Source organism: Eurytemora carolleeae, unplaced genomic scaffold (genome assembly GCF_000591075.1).
Source record: "Eurytemora carolleeae unplaced genomic scaffold, Eaff_2.0 scaffold137, whole genome shotgun sequence".
Classification (NCBI taxonomy): Eukaryota; Metazoa; Arthropoda; class Copepoda; order Calanoida; family Temoridae; genus Eurytemora; species Eurytemora carolleeae.
This window is the reverse complement of record NW_019396143.1, coordinates 7,569-30,401: the sequence shown is the minus strand read 5'-3', so window position 1 is coordinate 30,401 and position 22,833 is coordinate 7,569. Positions and strand designations below refer to the sequence as shown.

The 22,833-nt window shown below is 31.1% G+C and overlaps 1 protein-coding gene across 1 annotated transcript; it reads right to left on the bottom strand.

Moving 5' to 3' along the window:
* Positions 1-2,318: 2,318 nt before the first annotated feature.
* LOC111696275 (uncharacterized) lies at positions 2,319-16,413 on the bottom strand. The gene is made up of 8 exons (XM_023465832.1): positions 16,287-16,413; positions 14,976-15,083; positions 7,438-7,503; positions 6,385-6,580; positions 4,576-4,634; positions 3,559-3,615; positions 2,982-3,044; positions 2,319-2,720 (listed from the first exon to the last, which is right to left on the bottom strand). The coding sequence occupies exons 2-8, from the start codon at positions 15,068-15,070 to the stop codon at positions 2,663-2,665; spliced, it is 594 nt and encodes a 197-aa protein (XP_023321600.1). The 5' UTR covers positions 15,071-15,083; positions 16,287-16,413; the 3' UTR covers positions 2,319-2,662.
* Positions 16,414-22,833: the final 6,420 nt, after the last annotated feature.

Here is a 22,833-nt window from a genome sequence, read left to right as displayed (position 1 = left end):
TCTAGATATTTAGTTTAGTAATGGAAAGGGATTCTCAGTTTTTTTTTATGTATGAACCAGAAAACTGTGGAATAGGAAGCAATCCTGAAATGCATTTAATGTTGTTACAACGCACGTATAAAAGTGAAATGGGTCTATTTATTCTTCATTTTCATTGGAATATTTAAAGTTATAACTTGAGTCTAAATGTTTTCTATAGTTCACTGTATATCTAAGTATTTACCTACTATGAAATACTCGACTACAAAGTGGTCAAATAAGGAAGAGAAATTAACGAGGACTAAGATCTGAAGAAAATATTCCGTGTAAAGTATCAAATCATGATACATCCCATTTCCCTGCATAAGTGATTCAATATATTCCTATTAAAACTGTTTGCTTCGGAACAAGATTAAATACACTAATACTTGCATTAATGTCGTCTTCCTTTTTCAGAGTTTTCTGGTTTTCACTTTACGTAAGACTAAATTACTAATGATTGATACTAAATTTGGAAACTTCTGAATATTCTAATTATCGACTAAATTCTGGGTTAAGTTTAAGTAAATAAAACAAATTCAGGACGAGCACTGCATCCACAGATAAAAAGTTCAGGATCATGAAGCTTTGGAAAAGTAAATTTAGTCTTGTGTACTTTTTGGTTTTCCATATTTTGTATCCCTTGAACCCAGGGGGCGGAAACGTCATGTATGTGTGTCTACCAAAACAGTGTGTGTAAGCAAAAGCAATAACAAACCGGTAGGTATATACAGTACATCAGAATCTCAGTATTTGTACAGTCTTGGAGAGAACATTTGTTTATTGTTAATTGTTTACTTAAAAAAAGGTTTAATATACATTTAATAAATTATTTATACTTTTAAGTCAACTCTATAAGCCAAATGGTCAAGCAAAGAATAAAATTTGATTAAAGTTTACAATAAACAACTCGTTATGCAAGCTTGATTATAATTGACGACATTTTTCTGCAATTTCCTTGACCGTAGTCATGTTGTGTGTCTGTACCGAAAGAGTGTGCGTGTGTAATAACGAACTAGTTTGCAAAGCAGTGCGACTGGCTTTCTCATGCCAGACCAGCTTCATTTCCCTTCCCTTTATTCTTATTCCCTGCTTCAACCCTTCCCATGAACTTGGAAAGTATGCAAAAGCATAAAGTACAGAATAAAACGTCAATTCAATGCTTGTCGTCGATCCAGAAGAAAAAACAAAGAAAATATAATGAGGGTGAAATTCTGATATTTTAAGATAGAGGGATAATATATGGTATACAATTCTTTCTATTTCTGTGCACAGTGCCACAAAGTACACATCTACAAAATCGTTTACTAAATGCTTATTGAGTAGATATAATACTAAGGCTGCCGTATATTTGAATACGGTGTCTGGTACTGAAATGCTACATAGTGAGGAGATTTCGGTGTACATACTACATAGAAATGGCACGTCAAAATAAAGTAAAATGCAAGTAAGATTGACAACGTCTATGTTTTTTATCATAACTTATGTTATTGAAGAGATATTGAAAAGAACAAAATGTTTTGAATTTATAATATGTAACCGAATAAAGTAGCTTCTCTTACACTTGTGCGTAAAATCAGAACTAGAGGAGCAACGGAGGCACAAAGCTGTGACAGTAATGTCAATTGAAATTGACCTTCTCCTTCTGATTAGTTTGCAGTGATCCGGGCACTGACCAATTTATGAAAATAGTTTTCCTTTTTGATAATATGTTTTACATTTATTTAACAATGACACGTTTAACATTAACATTAACATATAATATTTATAGACACTAGACAGTTTTTTTGAATTTGAAACATAGATATTTTGTATTTATATGTGTAAAAATAATATTTGATTGAATATATTATTAGAATTTTAATCCCAGTAAAAAATTAAAATTAATGCATTTTTTAATTTGACATTTTTAGAAGAATTTCTAGCATTTGCTTCGTAATATCAAAAAGCCCGAAAGTTTTTGAAATAACAATCTTTTTATCTTTTAAGAATATTTTTTTACGGGAGAGTGAACTTGTTTCTTATATTTGCCCCTCCCCCCATTTTATGAAAATAACCCATAGTACTGAAAACTTTTGATAAAAAAATAGACATTTTTTTAGCTGAAATTTCACAAATTTTCAAATATTCGCGGATATGATAACTTTTTTTTGCATACAATAATATTAGTTTTACAGAAATGAGATCATTTTATCAAAACATTGAAGTTTCATGGTACTTTTTTAGTAGTATACTATTTATAGGTTTGAGATCGATTACATTTTATGGTTAAATTATAAACATCAGTTTTTTTGCTGATGCTTTTTTTTTTTTTTAAGGAAATGCAACATGGAGGACATGATGTTGGTTTTCGCACAGTGAGACCTTTATATTTGTTGAATAGGAAGACGACTTTCAGATTCTGATTTTAAATAGTTGAGTGAACATGAAGCATTTGTGCAATGTGCAGTTTATACACAAACCCATCTAACTTATTTTTTTTTATTTTTAGACTACTTGTAAAAATATTTGTTTAATAACAACATCAAATGCACATCAAGATGGATAAAATGTCGTCTTTCATATTCGGAGTATTATTGGTCAAATACTATACATAAAAAAAAATATTTCGGTGGATTTTTTCCTCTCGCGAGCCTTATATGATTTATGGCTCCTCAGTTCTACAAATACAGAGTTGTTTTCTGAAGTTCCCAGACATAATACTAAAAATAGAAATATAGAAAATAATACTTCAACATAAATGTGACTGTTTAGATACTAAAAGATTGCTAATAAAATTATTTAAGAGACATTTTCGTGGTTTATAAAGAAAAAAATAACAATAGCGACTGCGGGTGTAAATAATAAAAATAGCGGTTGCGGGTTTAAAAATTACTATCGTAAGATATTGACAAGCCTTATTTTCACATGGCACACTTTTAAAGGGTATAATTAAAATTTTTTTTTTAAATTAAAATTTTAACCTGTAAATAATTGGATTAATTGTAGCGTGTATTGCTGGGAGATGTTTAGCAATTACGGAAAACCTAAAAAAAAAATTAATTAAATTAAATTAAATTAAATAACTTTCATAAGTGGAAACCCTGAAATTTGATAAATGGTATAATTGGAATCCTATAGTTTTTGCAGAATTTAAATTCTTGAACATTCTGAAAAGTACAGTGTTTTAATGGCTTATTTAATGATCTGGTAATTAGAAAGAAAAAGTTCACAGTTGCAAGAAGTCGTGAATACCAGAAAACAGACAATATATAAATTCCGTGCATTCGTCTGTGAAGTATAATCCAGTTGTGAAAATATCAAAAACCCGGAAACCCCAAAATCATCCATTTGCTTTATACGCTCGTGATCTTGAGTAAAATGAATGGAAAATTAAATACAATAAAGACAAAATAAACTTTGTTGTTCAAATCAAATTCTAAAAATTAATATTTTACAAATAGGTTCATATTGAAAAATCCATTCAAACAAGATAACATTTTTACAGAAAATTGATGGATATCTCATTTATTCTTGAATGAATGAGTTATCCCTTTAAACCTGTAAAATGCTGGACTATAGGGTAGAGATGTATTTCCAGCCCACCACATAATCAACCTAATTTTATACTTAAATAAACTTTAATACGTTTAGGAGAATGATCGAAATGCAATAGATTAAGGAAATATATACAAATATATACAAATATTTACAAATATATACAAATATATACAAATACTTACAAATATATACAAATACTTACAAATATATACAAATATATACAAATATATACATTACAAATAGTAAATCACAAAATATTTTAAATTAATCTTTATTAAAAGATTTAATTAATAATTTTTTAAAAATCTTGACAAATTATCCAATTTTTGGGAATATATATTCACAATTAAAATATTTCTTTTTGACTATTTGTTTTTTTATAAAATATCTTTATTTTGATGGCAATGGTGTCAATTTTTTTATGTTTAAGGGCATAGTCACAATTTATTGATATATGGAGAATATTCTCAATTTGTTGATATATGGAGAATATTCTCAATTTATTGATATGGAGAATATTCTCAATTTATTGATATATGGAGAATATTCTAAATTTATTGATACATGGAGAATATTCTCAATTTATTGATATATGGAGAATATTCTCAATTTATTGATATATGGAGAATATTCTCAATTTATTGATATATGGAGAATATTCTCAATTTTGGAATAAAATATTACCAATAAGTTATATTGAAAAGGAATGATTTTAATTAATTAAATTAAACAGAATGGTCTTTATTTTCATTTTCATTTCCAGAAATTCAGAGTCACCGGAAGAATTTACAAAATGTCGTCTTAAAAATTGTTTAATGAGTTTTATACTATTATACACAAAGTAATAGTAAAAATAAATAAATAAAATATAGATACGCAGTAACAGTTCTAAAGAGCTCCTTATAATTATTCGATTAAAAACTAAATGGCTGCAGTAGGTTTAGAAAAAGACATTTTATGCATTATTTCTGTAACTCCAAAGTTTTAAGTCAAACTATATAAAGTGAATGTTCTTACTTAGCAGTTAGCCAGGTTCCCCAGCAGAGGAAATACATCACCAGAATTAGGATCAGAAGCTGAAAAATAGAAATTCAAGTTATTATTTTTTAAAACAAATTTGGTATTTTTCATTTTCATATTTTTACAAATTACAATTTTCAAGTGACTAGGAATCGAAAGATACATGTTTTAAATGCAGATAATCATTTTTCCTGATTTCCTTCTTTTCTGTTCACTCTGTCTACTTATACACTTTATTTAACTACAGGGTGTCCCACGAAACATAACACTTGGGCAACAGTTTTGAATGTCGTCTTCAATATTTTAAATAAAGTATTAAAGTCTTTCTGCAGTTTATTTTTTCAAAAAAATCTGTTACTCAAATTTATTTTACTTTAACATCTATTTTACTATGAAATGAATGTCATGTGATATATTTTATTATTCTTTTTGATATCAAAGAACTTAAAAATCTTAAGAAGACGACATTTAAAACTATTCACCAACTGTCATGTTTCGTGGGACACCCTGTATGTTGCATTATCTGCATACCCNTACAGGTAAAGACATAAATACAGGTACAGGTACAGGTACAGGTACAGGTACAGGTACAGGTACAGGTACAGGTACAGGTACAGGTACAGAGCTGAGGGTTAAACACTCAAGATTACGCTTTTCATATATAGTTTAAATAGTGTATTTAATGATTATATATAAAGATAAACAAGTTTACAGCTCCAGGAAACCACGAAAAAGACTAATTAAATTCTTTACATTCGTCTATGAAGTTGTAGATCAAAAACCTTACAATCTTTCTCCGTAAAATGTCGTCTTAAATCAAATCATACTACGGAACCAAACCCAACCTTTTCTCCGGTAAATAGAAACAACTCGTGAAAAGTGAAACACGTTTTAATATAGTAAATGCTTAAAATCCGTGATTATTAGTCTATGAAGTATTATCATAGAAAAGGGGGTTTATGACTGAACGATGCTATAAACATTTGTATCATGACGTTTATGATTAATAAAACTTTGATATTCATTTTAAGAGACTGAAGACGTGTGAAGGCTCATCTATATATTATAAGTTTTAATATCTGTAAGTGTGTCCGATCATAACTCAGGAACCCCTTGACCAATTTGCCTTAAATTTTGATTTTGGAACTCGGGAGAGCTACGGGAATGTTCTTGACTTGGTTCTGAGATTCTAAGTTTTCTGTGTCGACAATTTAGTTTCCCGGTAATATCATCCATTGGCGGGAAAACAGCGGGAGTACATATAAGGCAGTAGCCTAAAGGAGTTATACTCGCATGCCGCATTAAATTACAAGAAAAAAGAGATTAGTATATATTTTAGGGTTAGGTTAGGCTAAAACACTTTATGTGCCGAGCGCTGCGGCTAGGTTAGGTTACGGGGCCACTCCTTTAGGCTCCTGACTACTTCTGAGTAATCTGGACAGCACTAGGATCCCAAGCTAGTTCTTTATAAAATTACATCTATCGAGTTATACCAATTAATTTATTATTCAATTATGTCCATTCAGTTTTCGCAATCCTTTCCTTATAATATCAAGCTTTAAAAGTCGGCTGCTCTGAAGTAAAATATATCAATTTTAATTTTTTTTTCTCATATCAACTTTGTAGAGTATTATGAAAGAGGAACGTTTTTATTAAAACTCTAAAATTTCATTGAAGGAGGAAGAAGTTGAACCACGTGGACTAAGCTGAACCACTATTCCATTGCATTGTAAACGGTGCACACGATGAATCCTTTCTCCATTATTCCAAAAACCAATATGATAAGAAAATTTAAAAAAATGGTACCTTGATAATATTCTTTCGTCCATTGTTTATTTTCTGTGCAGCCAGCCAGCCCTGGTTGCACTGACACGGCTGGTTGGGCTGGTCAGGTTGACTTGACCTTTTACCCGTCTGCTGCCCGGCCTGGGTAGCTGGTGTACCAGTTGTGGTCGGCGGCTGGAGAGATTGGTCACCTAACTGTTTACCTAGCCGATGAGCTCTAAAAAAAATTCTTTAATGATATTATCAATTTTTTCCAACTACAGGTTTACTGACAAATGATGAGACTTCAGAGACGATTGTACGGAATTTATACTGTCTTGAATATTAAAAAATTTTATCTTTCCTAGTCAAATCATTTAATAAGCCGTTAAAAAGCTACATTTAGGGCAGAGGACTTATTTCAACCTTGGGATCGTCATATTTTAAGGATTTGAGGTCGTCTTTACAGTCTCATCCTTTGTGGGTAATCCTGTACATATTGAAGCCAAAAAAAAACTGTGGAAAGAGAAGAAGACATTTAAACAATCTTGGGTTGATTTAGCTTGTAAACAATTGTTTCACTGCACAATTGCTACGGTTATTATATTTTTTGGACTATTTAAAACCATAACTCCAGTCCACCCCGGACTAACCAGAGTTAGAGGCATTCGGTTTCTTCTATTTGAAATCATACGCGTTTTGGTCTATATTTCAACAATTTTTAAACTTACAGATTTGTTTGTTTAATACTTTTTATTCAAAACGTATCTGCTTGCAACAAAGTATTTAAGAAAGAAGGCTGAAAAATTATGTTTAAAAGGGGAAATTGTGATCGAAAGTCATAGCTTTCTGGAATATTGACAGAACTGTTAAATCCACGTGAGTCTTACAGTTGTCTTTTTATATTCAACAGTATTATGTGCACTGTAGTTTGAGAATGTTGTGAAATATATCAATGTTTACCTAGTAAAATAAGGATATCATATTTATTCTTGATTAGACTTATTATTTAATTGAGAAATGGACGTGCCACTTAAAAACAGAGTGTCACTTTAAATGACCTCAAAAGTCCTTTTATTAATAAAAAAAGTAAACCTGACTGCAGTGAGAGACATCTTGATTCCTTCCTGAGAATGCTGGGAACCAACTGATGCAGAGGAACTAAACAATATTCGGATTATTTTACGGAACATTCCGGATTATCTATGCAACATTCTGGATTATTTACGTAACCTTCTGAATTATTTACTGAGCATTCTGGATTATTTACGGAACCTTCCAGATTTTTTACGGACCATTCCGGATTATCTATGGAAACATTCTGGATTACTACGGAACATTCCGGATTATTATGTAACCTTCCGGATTGTTTGGGGAAAACTTTGGATTGTTTCATTATGGGAAAAAATTTCTTATTAATTTCGAAACATTGAAGAAAATGTAAGAAATAAAAACTGTTTACAGATATGTGTAATTACATGATAATTATGCAACACCAAATTTTACGAATTTTATGACACATGTTGTTTTTTTACGCGTTATGGGCAATGGGACAGGGGCGTTCGGGGGGGGGGGGGTTCTTTTAATATTACATCTTCCTCAGGCTTAATCTACATTCTACATTGCATTGCATTGCACTCACCCAAACTAAAAGATTAAGAAAAGAATTGAAATCTATTCTGATTCACAACAATACCCTTCGAAGCTTTGTCTGGTAAAGTATTGCATTAAAAATCCATGTTTACCAGTTTGAAAACTGAATATTTTTTTGTGGTTTCTCTACAAAAGGGACTCGCGCATTTCTTGCTTCAGAAACGATGGAGAAGGTTTCAAAGGTACATCGGACATGCCACTCTGTAAATGGAGGGTCACTTGAAATTACGCATTTATTCCATTGTATAGAAAAAAATATTTAAAGTCTCACTTTTGCCCTTAACTAAAAGAGTTTCATTAAAAAAAGCTTTATATGCTGCCTTCAGTGTAAATATATATTTGATATCATAATTTATTATACAATATGTATCAATCCTATGAAAATATAGATTAGAAACGTTTCCATCTATATTTTTCATCCGTTGAAGCTTACACCACAGTATTAAGAGGAATTGCCTGATTTTGTGCCTCCCCCCCTTGGCAACATTGCGCCCCCCCCCCCCTTAAGAAAATTACATAAATTTAAGTTTACATAGTTTAAAAAGGTATCAAATTTTTTTTCAAAAAAGGGGTTTTTAAGGGGGGCACAGTGTTGCCAAAAGGGGGGCACACACATTTTTTCCACGCTGACGCGCGCAAAATGTGCCCCCTACACAATTGCCCTCGTACGCCCCTCCAATGGGATTGCAGGGGCGTATTGGGAGTTATGGGCTATTGGAAACTTCCAATAGTGGTTATGAAATGGGGTTTAGTTTTATTTTCCATGATATATGACAGGATATAGGATTGTGTGGATAAAATATAAGATTTAGGTTTATTATCTTCCCGTCATACCAGAGGAATACTGAGTAACCAACGCAGAGATTAAACAGATCGAACTAAACATTTTGTTCGAAATATTGAAACTTTTCAAAATAACGAAAATTTTGATCAAAATTATGAATAGATTGTTAGGGATATCTCATATATTTTTATTCTTCTAACATTCTGTTTGGGATTTTGGACAAAATGTTCATAGTTTTAAAATGCTCTCAGTATAATGTTCGGTCAAAATGAAATGGGTGTTAAGTATAAACTTGAGGAAAAGAGTATTTATCTTAGATTTTGCTATTTTTTTGTACTATTTCATACTTCTTTTTACTATTTCATACTTCTTTTTACTATTTCATACTTCTTTGTACTATTTTATACTTCTTTGTACTATTTCATACTTTTTTGTACTATTTATACTTCTTTGTACTATTTATACTTCTTTGTACTATTTCATACTTCTTTCTTTGTACTATTCAATACTTCTTTGCTATTTCATACTTCTTTGTACTATTTCATACTTCTTTGTACTATTTCATACTTCTTTCTGTGTACTATTTCATACTTCTTTGTAATATTTCATACTTTTTTGTACTATTTCATACTTCTTTGTACTATTTCATACTTCTTTTTACTATTTAATACTTTTTTATACTATTTTATACTTCTTTGTACTAATACAACTAGAACTGCCTAAAGACGAAATTTTATGTAGACTATATATAAGTTGTATAACCAAATCTCAATGGACCTGTCACCTTTGTCTTATTAAGGATGAATAAGATATAATATTCTGTCGAAATTGTGTGGCTTGCGGAAATAAGTTGCAGAGGCAAAAAAAAATCCTTTTAATCAAACACTTTTACTCAAGAATATCAAAGACTTTTCTAACACTATTGTGTACAGGCGTACAGGCGTGCACAATAGTGTTATTGTGTACAGCTGTACAGGCGTGCACAATAGTGTTATTGTGTACAGCTGTACAGGCGTGCACAATAGTCGGATAAATTTCCAACACCTCGTCTTTATAATTAGGAAATATTTGAAGAATATCAGTATCTTCCCTAATTGTTACTTGGGTAAAGGTGCCTTTGTGAGTCTGAAATGCCAATTTATATAGGGAGGGTGCCTTGAATCATGTCTACAGTCTGACCTGTGTGTAATTTGTGGACTGACCACACTAGTTTAGAAATAGGGGCGTGAACAGTAAAATGGACCAAAAAATCTATTTTAAAGGTAATGTATAAGCGAAACTTAGATTTCTGTTCAAATAGGTATCAATATCAATTTTATCTGGTCCTTTCATTTCAAAAGATAGTTTTAAATGACAAAAAAATCGAAATTAGCATGACAAGGCAAAACACTGGAGTGAGTGGGGCAGGCATCCTCCCCCCTCCCACACATTATTAACCAATAGTTTGTAGGATACCGAGAACCTTCTTTTCCTTGATTGCATCATTTGCTAAGAAATCTTCGACAAACTTTCCGTTAACTTTTCACAAACTTTTTCAACACTTTTCAACTAGTTTTTTTTCATCACTTTTGTCTACATACCTCTCAAGTTCCTCTAGTCTGCCATTTTCACACAGATTTTTTGTACCAGATTCAAGTCTGGTAGTTTTTAACCATTTTTTTTGGATAAATATTTAAACCAGATTTTAACCAGTTTTTAGTAAAATGATTTGAGTCAGGCTTTAACCAGTTTCTTGTGTAAAGATTTAAAACCGATTTCATTAGTTTTTTGCCTAAAGATTGAAACATGATTTAACCAGTTTTTATGTTAAAGATTAAAACCAGATTCTAACTATTTTTTTTGTTAAAGAGTTAAACCAGATTTTAACCAGATTTTTTGTATAAGGATTTAAACTAATTTTTAGACAGTTTTTTGTATAAAGTTTAAACTAGTTTTAAACCAGTTTCTTGTATACAAATTTAAACCAGATTTTAGCCAGTTTTATGTATAAAGACTTAAACCAGATTTTAACCAATTTTTGTTAAAGAGTTAAACCAGATGTTAACCCTTTTTTTGTATAAAGATTAAAACCAGATTTTAACCAATTTTTTGTTAAAGAGATAAACCAGATTTTAACCAATTTTTGGTATGAAGATTTAAACCAGATTTTAACCAATTTTTTGTTTAAAGATTTAAACCAGATTTTAACCAAATTTTTTAGAAAGATTAAAACCAGATTTTTCATGAGTATTAAACCATTTTTTTTTCATGTAAGTTTTAAACCATTTTATTGTACAGAATTTTAACCGACTTTTATAGTCATCTTAAAATCTTCGAACAGTTTTTACCAAATATAATAAGTTTTTTTTGTCGTATTATTCAGGACTTAATCAAGGTTTTTAATGAGGTTTATAGGACAGCTTTTGAAAACAAACTTTTATTTGATATTTTGGCTTGTCTCATATCTTCTTGTCTGTTCATTGTCCACCTGATTGGAAAAATGGAAAAACGACTAAACCGATCTGGCCCAATGGCAACTCATTTGACACCACAGAAGGTTGCATGGAGAGTCAAAAATAAAAGTTTTTGCCCTAAAATTAATTTTTTTATTTTTTGACAATTCCTCAATTTAAACAGAAAAATCTGCGAATATTTGAGAATGATTAAACAAGGCAAATTATAGAGCAACAGTTAAAAGCGGAAAATGTTGACAGGAAAATGTTGACAGGAAATGCTTCGCGAAATTAATGCCCTTAAAGTCAATTTTTTAGCAATGTAAGATGAGCTTTCTTAACGTTAAAGATCTCGAAATTTGGAATTTCTTTAAAGTCGCACTTTACCATTTTAAAAGCTGTGAACACATCCTTTAACATACAAAGGAAATGAGGAAGATGGACATTATTATCGAGTTAAAGTTGTCTTCTGTAACTTTAATTCCTGAGGCGAACTCAAACTTTTGAAATTAGAAGTTTAATTTGATTTGCAAAGGTTAAAAAATGTCCAATTGTCTATTTGTTCACGTCAGGTTATTTATTCCACAAGACGTTGACCTAGGAAGGGAAAAATTAAATTCTTTAATCGATTTCAAATTAAATCAATTCATTTAACCCTATCCCTGCTGGGGTACTTGAAAACCAGGATACGCTGGGGGGGGGGTCAATTTCAGGCAGTTAGTATTAAAGCCCGGTTTTAGGCCTAAAGGGAGGGCTTTGGGTATGTAAGAAAAGTCAGAAAATTTCAACAGCCTCAGACCAATACTTTTTGAGTTATGTAAAAAAAGCTACAGGGGGGGGTCAAATTGACCCCCCCCCCAGCGGGAATAGGGTTAAAACTGAATCAATTCATTTAAAAATTTCCTGTCTAAATATCTACACAACTTTCGTCAAAGTAATTTTTGATATATTTTCGAAATTTCGAAATTGTTAAATTTATGGAATTTTTATTTTGCCTTGAAATGTATGAATACAACAAATTAAATTTTGAAAATATTTAATATTCAAAAATTGATTATCACTGATAAAACATTTTCCTGAGAAAGGAGAGGAGTAAAAATGTAAAAATAAAATTAATAATATAGCATACATACAAATGTTATCTAAACGAAGAGCTTTATTATATAGATTAGAAAGGTTGATTAAGTTCATAATACAGGGATACCAACAGGGAGACTTTAATGACATCCTGAACCTCTTTAGATAAGAGAATCTATTTATGTTTAGGTTATGCAATGTGCATGCAGTAGCTTAATGTGCATAAACAAATTTTTTCAAAAAATTACATTTCATTCAGCTTCTGTCCAGAGTTCAAAACTAAAGAATGCGCGAACTTTAAGTTTGAGGTTAAAAGTTCTGTAAAATAATGAATAGCTACTTAAATATTAAACTTTCTCAATTTTAAATTTGAATTTCCCGGGAAAAATTTCACCCAATCAGAGAAAAGGATTTATGGAGAATATTACGTAACCATCGCTAATCAGCTGTTTTAGTTAACTTTAAATTATTTCCAGTTACAACCGTATTTTGGGGTTACGTGCAAACATTAATTAATCTAAAACGTGAAATTTGTTAAATCAAGGTTTTTACTTTTAAATATATCGTAATTAGTTGAATGCCGCTTACCACTGAATGATGATAGACAAATAGGGATTGCGGGATTTAAAGATTTTAACCCTGTGTTTAAATTTTAACTCGTCGATTTCGGCGAGTTAAATATTTAACCACAGGTTTAAAAATTTAACCTCACGGTTAAAGTTCAGGTTTAAATTTAAGTCAAAACTTTTCGTTCTTTAGTTTTGGACTCTGGTCAGATTTAGAGATACAGCTTTTAAAACGTCTTTAAATTTTCTTCAAATCATCATAAACATATTTGCCGATTTGTTTATTAATGCTTCTATTTTACAAAATTATCAAGCTAAACCTAGGAATAATGATTTTCATGTGTGTCGACTCTCATTCAAAAAGAAGATAAAAGGTCTTCTGTAAAGTAAAATATTGCCATTTACCCGCCACCCCCTCTAAATATTATCCGGATAACTTTCAATATATATTTTGGCGCCAAAATTTTCAAAAAAAAATCAAGAAATATTTCATCGAGTCAATTTCAAGCTGTGCAAATTCTGTCTGATTAGTTCTATTAAAATCAATAACCCCCACCAGAGTCCAGAAGTGATGGGAGAATATAAATTGGAAAATTAGGGGGGGGATGTCCCCCAAGAAATAGCGTATCTAAGAGAAGTGTCTATAAATGTAAAATAAGTTTGATCAGTATTTTTTTAGTTAATCACTAGTTTGCTTTCTCTTTCAGAAAAAAATTTAAAAATCTTTCAGTGAGGAATATTTTTTCCGTTTGGGCAGTGAGGGAGGGGGGACGGGGGGGGAATGATTATTTTGTAAGTTGTCCCCCCCCCCCCCCCCTTCCTTGCTTATTTCGAAAGGCATAACGTGTCCAATGCAATTATAAGGATAGGGCTGAGAACCATTTCTAAAATGAAAGAAAAAAATAAGAGCAGATGATAATCGACTATTACTAAGGAAATGAACAGCTAATTACAGTTAAGGTAAAGTTATCATAGCTTAGAAATGTATTTTGTTACCACCATTAAAAACTCCAAATTTCGAAGGATAACTTGAATAGCAAATAAAGAAAAAACGTTCAGTTATCACATAATAACGATAATGATAAGCTTTCATTCGGTTATTGTAGAAACCATTTCTAAACAAGCTGTGAAAAATCTGTCAATGCCAAGCCCTAGAGATAAGTTCGCCTAAATGAGTTTGCACCACAAATTACAATTTTTGCACTGTGCAACTTGCTGATAAGAGGAAGTAATATTTTTATTCATGCATTGTCTGCGAAACATTAGTAAATGTTTTCTAAAGCTAACAAATAGAATGTTGAGTTAAACATATTTTTCTGTCTCATCTAGTTCCAACTGGGCCTTCGGCAAAAATTGTCCATTATAATATTTTTAATATTCGAGCTACAAATCTACAAATCTAAAACTTACGAATTTGAAAAGCTTTTGAAAAATAGATGTAACAATTTGTTTCACATGTCAATATTTGTCAAAAATAAAAATAATCATTTTTGAAAATTTTTCCAGCGAAGTTTTTTGATTTTTATTTAAACCTCCCTTGCACTCTTTCCATTTAAGTTAAAGGTATATCTTTTCTATGAGATGACCTTGAAAAGTTGGACTAGGAACATTGTTGCCCATAAATCTACCTTCCAATTTTTTACCATTCAATGTCGTCTTTACCACCCCACCCCCCTCATCTTGGAGAAGTCTCAAAGAATACTACGGCATTCTGCCTCAGTCTCCGACAAAGGAAAACATAGAACAGTAAAAGTTTTAACCCGTAAATACTCAAATCCATATCAATTCTACTTAAACAACTGGGTTTTTATTTTCAGAAGAAAGATAACGTTTTATACTATTTTCAAGGAATAATCCAAATAGTTCTAAATCTATTTCTAAAGTGAAGAAAATGGTTTTTGTGTTTTCATATTATCCAAATAGAAAAGTTTACATGCTTTACACTACTCTGGACCTACAATGATGGACCTCATTATATACCTGATTTTTTATTGTGATTTGCAAAATTTTTCAGAAAATCTTACACATTTTATATTAGGTAAATTTAACATTGTTTCCTAACTTACTTAATATGGTTTACAGGGAAATAAAGGATTTTGTGGACAATTCCTTTCAACATACCTTGGTTGATCTGTCTGTACATTGTTCGTATTGGTTGGTCTGAAGCTGTAGCAACGAGCTCTGTGCCCGTTCCGTAGAGATGAACAGTTACTCATAGTATGTACATTCCTGTACAATATACAACAGTTACTCATAGTGTGTACATTCCTGTACAATTTACAACAGTTACTCATAGTGTGTACATTCCTGTACATTATTAAAAAAGTTACTCATAGTGCTTACATTGTGTACTCTGTACAAGGGCGTATAAAGGGTGGGGGGCAAGTGCACTAAGAAGATTGTATACGTGGACCAGAGCCATCATGACAGAAGTTCGAATGATAAATCTACTTAGAATGCGCATTCATCCTAATCTGATGCGCGCTTTTAGGGATAGTGAAGTAAAACAATTACTTTTAAATGTCAAGCCACGAAAGCTTGAGTTTGGAGGTAGTAAAAGACCATTTTTTGTTTTCTTAATTTGGATTTAATTTACTTTATTCATTGCACCGCCGTTTTGTAATCTTTCTTTTATTACAAACATAGCAGAAGTGCCCAGCGTTGCCCGTAGAATTTTAACAATCGAATGAAATCAAAAAATTATAATTTATTTAGCTTATGTCATCCTCAAGGGTATCCATGAGTTTCCTCACTAAAATTCAGCCCATTGATTCAGCCGTTTGGCCAGCCATAGCAAACATATAAATGAACGATGAGCTTTATTATATAACTTACAATTCTGCTCCTAATTTTTTTCAAAACAGAAAATTTTACAAGTCATAATTATTTTGAGTTTTTCATTTTCAAAAATGTCTTTTACTATCTCTAGTTTAAATACTCATTATTACTAACATAACAGTAAAATAAAATGTCGATTGTTTATAATAATGTTTTTTTCTGGTAGTTTTGTTTGATGGAGAGATAAAGTATAGTATACTTGCAAGGTAATTGGACTGTATGGGTACCTTTAAACTATCTTATTCTTATGCCTGATATTCAAGAAGCCAAATGTTTTAAATTTGCCCCCCCCCCCTAGGAGCCTCTAGGGGGGGGGGGCAAATAAAAAATTTCTGTACACGCCCTTGACACTGTACATGTTATTGAAACTCTTATAAACATAATATATAACTTTTTTTCATTTTTTCCTCGACCGAAAAAAGTGTGTACAGTTTACCGCTAGTATTGTGGAATAGGGGAACGGCTAGACTACATTTTTTAACCACAACAATTGTGCAGTGAACACAGACCTAGACTTTTTGCAAAAATATTTCCTAAAATTTCGTCTTCGTATTCCACAATTTGATGGGCTCCACTGTACTGTCATAAAATTACCTGACAGATCTCCAAAGAACTCTGATAACAGCTTGGTAGCAGCCAGTGCTAAGAATAAGAGGAATAATGAGCAGCACAAACAGCTGATATAAAGAAACTGCTCTGCCTACCCAGGGAGCTGATCCAGACTCCTAAAGATATACAAACATATATTTCTTAAAGGGACTGTACGGATAGTTTCAAGAGATGCATTCCTGATTCACAACGACACCCTTAACAAATCAAGTTTTTCTTTTAGAATTCCAACTGTGGGTTCTATTTCCAGGAGAATCGTGTATGAAAAGCTTTAAATGGGTTGACGCTTTACAATGTCACTATTTTATAAATAGTTTTGGATTTAACATGGTATTCCACTAAATTTTGGAGATAACTGTTTGTGTCCAGCAGAATAAATGAGATTATTTATACACTGAAGGGATTGGGAGCCATTGTAGACAATATTTCTATTTTTCATTATTTTCTAATCTTGATCTAATTCCCCAGGGGTTTGAACAGTACACTATAGAGTACACATACTGAACAGTACATTATAGAGTACACATCCTGAACAGTACATTATAGACTACACATCCTGAACAGTACAATAAAGAGCACACATCCTGATCAGAACACTATAAAGTGCACTTACTGAACAGTACAATATAAAGTACACATTCTAAACAGTACATTATGAGGACACATCCTTTTACTTTCTAATTTTAATCTACAAATCTATTCCCCTTCTTCACTTCTAGTTTTAATTTACTAAACTACCCCCCTTTTTAACACTTCTAGTCTTAATCCACAAAACTCTCCCCTACTTTTACACTTCTAGTTTCTGANATAGAAAAATACAATAAACAAAGCTTTTAAAAGATTTTAAATGAGATCAAAGCGTTGCGGAGAGACCGGTCAATTTCTTTAAATATTTGGAAAATGGAACAGTTTCAATTCTTTCCTTTAATGGACGATTTTGATTTAAAAAAAGGTTAAGAAACTTTTCCCCAATTCCGAGTAAATAGTTATATGTTGTTAAAACTTTTCTTTGAATCATACATTGGATATTGTTAAATTCTCGAACACATAAAACTTATTTTTAAAATTTTATCGCCATAAAAGAAGAGAGAAGAAAGAATGTCTATATGGACCATTCTTCCCGATCGAAATCGAGTCTAGTAATTACATTTTTTATCAAAGATAAAGGGAGTGTGTGTGAAAAATAAAAAGGGGTACATTCCTCCGCTTTCTATATATACGATAATCCTGCTTAGTAAATTTTATTTTAAAATAACCATAAAGGATGTCCTTTAAAATATTTTTTTACAATATACAATAAACAATATACAATATGCAATATACAATATACAATATACAATATACAATAAACAATATACAATATACAATATACAATATACAATATACAATATACAATATACAATATACAATATACAATATGCAATATACAATATACAATATACTTATATACAGTGAGAACCAAAAAAACTCCAGAAGAGAGAGTCGACTTTAAGACTCAAGTTATGACCTTGAATAGTCCAATGAACATGAAACACAGCTATCCTGCAGTGTAAACAGACAATTGTCTATTAAGAAATTATTAAATTATTACTGTAAAGCTATATGCTTTGTCACAATATTAAATGCACTTAGAATTGCTTTAAATCCAAAAATTAATAACAAAAAGAAATTGTATTTTCTTTTTCAAAGAGTATGCAGGAAGGGTTAGTATTTTCAATTTTATATCAGATTAAAAATAGTAATACAATTTCTATTTAATTTGAGCGCGTGCACACTGCACAGCAAATTTTGTTATTATTCCCCACTCTAAAATGCCATGATCCGAGCTGGTACAGTATGTACTATGTATTCAGTCGTACTGTCCAGTTTGGACTACCAAGTGTTAAATCGACCCAGCACGTTTTCTGCAATGTAGCCTGGCAGGATCACAGTTAACATAGAATACTCCTCTATAAGCTCTATAAGATTAAAGTTGGATGAAGCTCTATAAGATTAAAGTGCTCTATAAGATTAAAGTTGGATGAAGCTCTATAAGATTAAAGTTGGATGAAGCTCTATAAGATTAAAGTTGGATGAAGCTCTATAAGATTAAAGTTGGATGAAGCCCTATAAGATTAAAGTTGGATGAAGCTCTATATGATTGAAGTTGGATGAAGCTCTATAAGATTAAAGTCGGATGAAGCTCTATAAGATTAAAGTTGGATGAAGCCCTATAAGATTAAAGTGGGATGAAGCTGTATAAGATTAAAGTTGGATGAAGCTCTATAAGATTAAAGTTGGATGAAGCTGTATAAGATTAAATTTGGATGAAGCTCTATAAGATTAAAGTGGGATGAAGCTCTATAAGATTAAAGTCGGATGAAGCTCTATAAGATTAAAGTTGGATGAAGCCCTATAAGATTAAAGTTGGTTGAAGCTCTATAAGATTAAAGTTGGATAAAGCTCTATAAGATTAACGTTGGATGAAGCTCTATAAGATGAACGTTGGATGAAGCTCGATAAGATTAAAGTCGGATGAAGCTCTATAAGATTAACGTTGAATGAAGCTCTATAAGATTAAAGTTGGATGAAGCTCTATAAGATTAAAGTTGGATGAAGCTCTATAAGATCAAAGTTGGTTAAAGCTTTATAAGATTAACGTTGGATGAAGCCCTATAAGATTAACGTTGGATGAAGCTCTATAAGATTAACGTTGGATGAAACGTTGGGAAAAAAACACTTAAGCATATTCATGTTAAAAGGGACAGACCGGTTATGTAAGGAAGTTAAACTGAGTATGCAGTGTTGTGGATAAATTCTTTTTTTTGAGACATATTAAACGTTTCCACGATGTATAATTACTGAGTTTGATCGCAAAGTCGAAGTTCAAAATTATGAATTTGGGTGGCTACGTTTTCAGAATCGTTTTTATTTAATTATCAAACAATGACAACGGAAAATATAGTAAAAAACTGTATAGTAAACTCATTAGAAGTTTAGGAACACATTTCTCAAAAGGTCAATAATTCAAAGTTAGAATTAATTATTTCCTTTTCATCATTATATTTTTTTTATTTTCTATGACTTTGTTCGCAGATTTCTTTAAATTCTTCGAATGTCGTCTTTTTTATTAATTTTTTTTTTAGAAAATCTGCATAAAATCTTTGTGATTAAAGAGAGATTATAGAAACTAATAATTAAATAAGATTACGTATTTTCGATGATAAGAGTAAATTTTTATTTTCTCAACCTGTTCCTAAACAACTAATTAGTTTGCTGTAGAATTTTGTTAAAATTTTTTTGATGTCCTTATTTAATAATAAAAAAAACAATCCTGAGAACAAATTCACCCAAATGTATGAATTTGAATGTCGACTTTGCGCTCAAACTCTGAATATACAGACCTTTAAAAATGAATCCTAAAGAATTTGTCCACAACACTGCATACTCAGTTTAACTACCTTACAAAGCCGGTATGTCCCTTTAAGAAACAAGAGATCGAAACTATAATGTGGATATTGTTTATTTAAATAAGCATGATCTTGATATACAATGTGTGAACTTTTAAATTTCTGATCATTTTCTTACAGTTATCCCTGCAGAATATTAACCACCACATGACATTAAATCAATCTCTGCTTGATCACGAGACTCACAACAAAATTACTGATTAATGTCAATTATATTTAGAACTACTGGTAACACTTTGTAACCTCGTAAATTCACTAATTAAATTTTTTTTACCAATGCAAGAGTGAACAAGTTTGTTTAGTCGAATAAAGTAATTAAAAAGACTTCTGTTGAAAACCTCTACCGTAAAATGAGTCATGTTTAAAACTTGTAAGATAACAATCTGAAATCACTGATGTTTTTCTTTCAAATAGAAAAAAACATTTAGTCACATTGAAAATGCAATTGAATGAGACACAAATCTACTCTTAAACTTACCTAAGTCTGAAATGTATTAGAATTTAACAAGGTTATAGAGCAAGGATTACTCTGGAAGGGGAATATTAGAATTTAACAAGGTTACGGAGCAAGGATTACTCTTGAAGGGGAATATTAGAATTTAACAAGGTTACGGAGCAAGGATTACTCTTGAAGGGAAATATTAGAATTTAACAAGGTTAAGGAGCAAGGATTACTCTTGAAGGGGAATATTAGAATTTAACAAGGTTACGGAGCAAGGATTACTCTTGAAGGGAAATATTAGAATTTAACAAGGTTAAGGAGCAAGGATTACTCTTGAAGGGAAATATTAGAACTTAACAAGGTTACGGAGCAAGGATTACTCTTGAAGGGGAATATTAGAATTTAACAAGGTTACGGAGCAAGGATTACTCTTGAAGGGGAACAATGACAATGTCTGATTTACAATGTCACCTTGAAAAATATCTGATCAATAATGTGGAAGAAATTGTCGTTTTTCTAGAGTTAAAACTGTTTAATTCAATAATTCCGAAACGTTTTCCTGCAGTAGAAATATACAAGTCTTTTTGTAGAGAATCCACAATTGAAAATAATCAGTTTTCAAAATCATAAAAAATGATATCTAATTTATTCTTGATGAGACCAATGTTGTGTAAAAACCATATTGCAATCTTTGCATGGAGGGTCACTTGAAATTACGCTTACAGTCCCTTTAACTTTATCCGAGAAAGCTTTGATATTTTACGAAATTCCTGATGTATTCCAGAAAATTCCATTTGGGAGGTGTTGCATTTTTAATACACATTTTTCTTAAGGGGACTGTAGCCGTTGTTTCGAGTCTCTGGCGTGTCCGATTCACAACTATCTTTGTCTGATCAAGGATAAAATATCTTTTTAAAAGTTTCTCTTTAAAAAAGAAAAGCGCTTTTTTTCCTGTGATTAAATTATATTTATTTGCACCATAATACAAAATTAACAATTATTCAAATACTTTTATAATTTTGTTTAGCACAAAATCATTTTGATTTTAATGCTCAAAAAAAACAAGTTTATTTTCCAGATTATTGATAAACAAGGTACCGTTGTGCATCGAATATGCTTCGCTTTAAAGGGACAGACCCAAAAGTACGATTTTGAACGTCGACTTTGCGCTCTCAAACTCAGGATTTACAGATCTTTAAAAAGTTTTATGTGTGTCAAATGAATCCTAAAGAATTTGTCCACAACACTGTTTGCTCAGTTCAACTACCTTACATAGCTGGTCACTCCCTTTAAATGTAAAGTCAATCGAAATTATGTGTACAGGCCCTCTAATGGCGGTGATGATGAAAATTTACCAACACCATGAATACAAAATACAGGAATAGAAAAATACAATAAACAAAGCTTTTAAAAGATTTTAAATGAGATCAAAGCGTTGCGGAGAGACCGGTCAATTTCTTTAAATATTTGGAAAATGGAACAGTTTCAATTCTTTCCTTTAATGGACGATTTTGATTTAAAAAAGACACAAAATTTGAAATTTTTTTTATTTTGTTCAGATTATCAGCCCAGAATATCCAGCCAATTTGTAAAACTTCTGTCATTTAAAAGAGTTTTTCCAAATCCTAGTTAAAAGTGCTAAAAGACCTAATTTAAGAAAAATGAAAATAACTTTTAAAAACTTACATTAGTTAGTAGAACTGGTAGAGAGAGCAGATTAGATAAAAACATACATTAGTTAGTAGAACTGGTAGTGAGAGCAGAGTAGATACAAACTTACATTAGTTAGTAGAACTTGTAGAGAGAGCAGACTAGATAAAAACTTACATTAGTTAGTAGAACTGGTAGTGAGAGCAGACTAGATAAAAACTTACATTAGTTAGTAGAACTGGTAGAGAGAGCAGAGTAGATACAAACTTACATTAGTTAGTAGAACTGGTAGTGAGAGCAGAGTAGATAAAAACTTACATTAGTTAGTAGAACTGGTAGAGAGAGCAGACTAGATAAAAACTTACATTAGTTAGTAGAACTGGTAGAGAGAGCAGACTAGATAAAAACCAAACTGTGATTACTGATACAATACACTGAAAACAAGTAACACTTTCAAAATATCTAGATTTTTAGAAAAGTGCAGGGTGACCTCTAAAAAGTAGAAGTAGATAGGGGGGTTCAGCGCCTAGTACATAGTTTCTAATTCTAGAGGGGTCCAAAGTGAGTAACTTTTTTAAATATTAAAAACTCGCTTTTAATTTGAACTTGCTTTTTGGTCACCCTGTAATTCTAATTGAAATTTGAATTTTATCCTAAAATAATGTCACAATACGGAATTTTCTTTTTAGTCTTTCTTAACCTCGGAAGATACAATCTTTTTTTTCTATTGACGAAATCTGGAGAATGAATTTTTTTTCCTATTTGTCTTTGGATAAAGTTTCTCATAAGAGAAAAGAAAACTAAGTTTTCCTTGAATCTGACAATAAGATAATCCATAATAGAACCCTTTAGCCTTTCCTTCAATCTGACAATAAGATAATCCATAATAGAACCCTTTAACCTTTCCTTCAATCTGACAATAAGATAATTCATAATAGAACCCTTTAACCTTTCCTTCAATCTGACAATAAGATAATCCATAATAGAACCC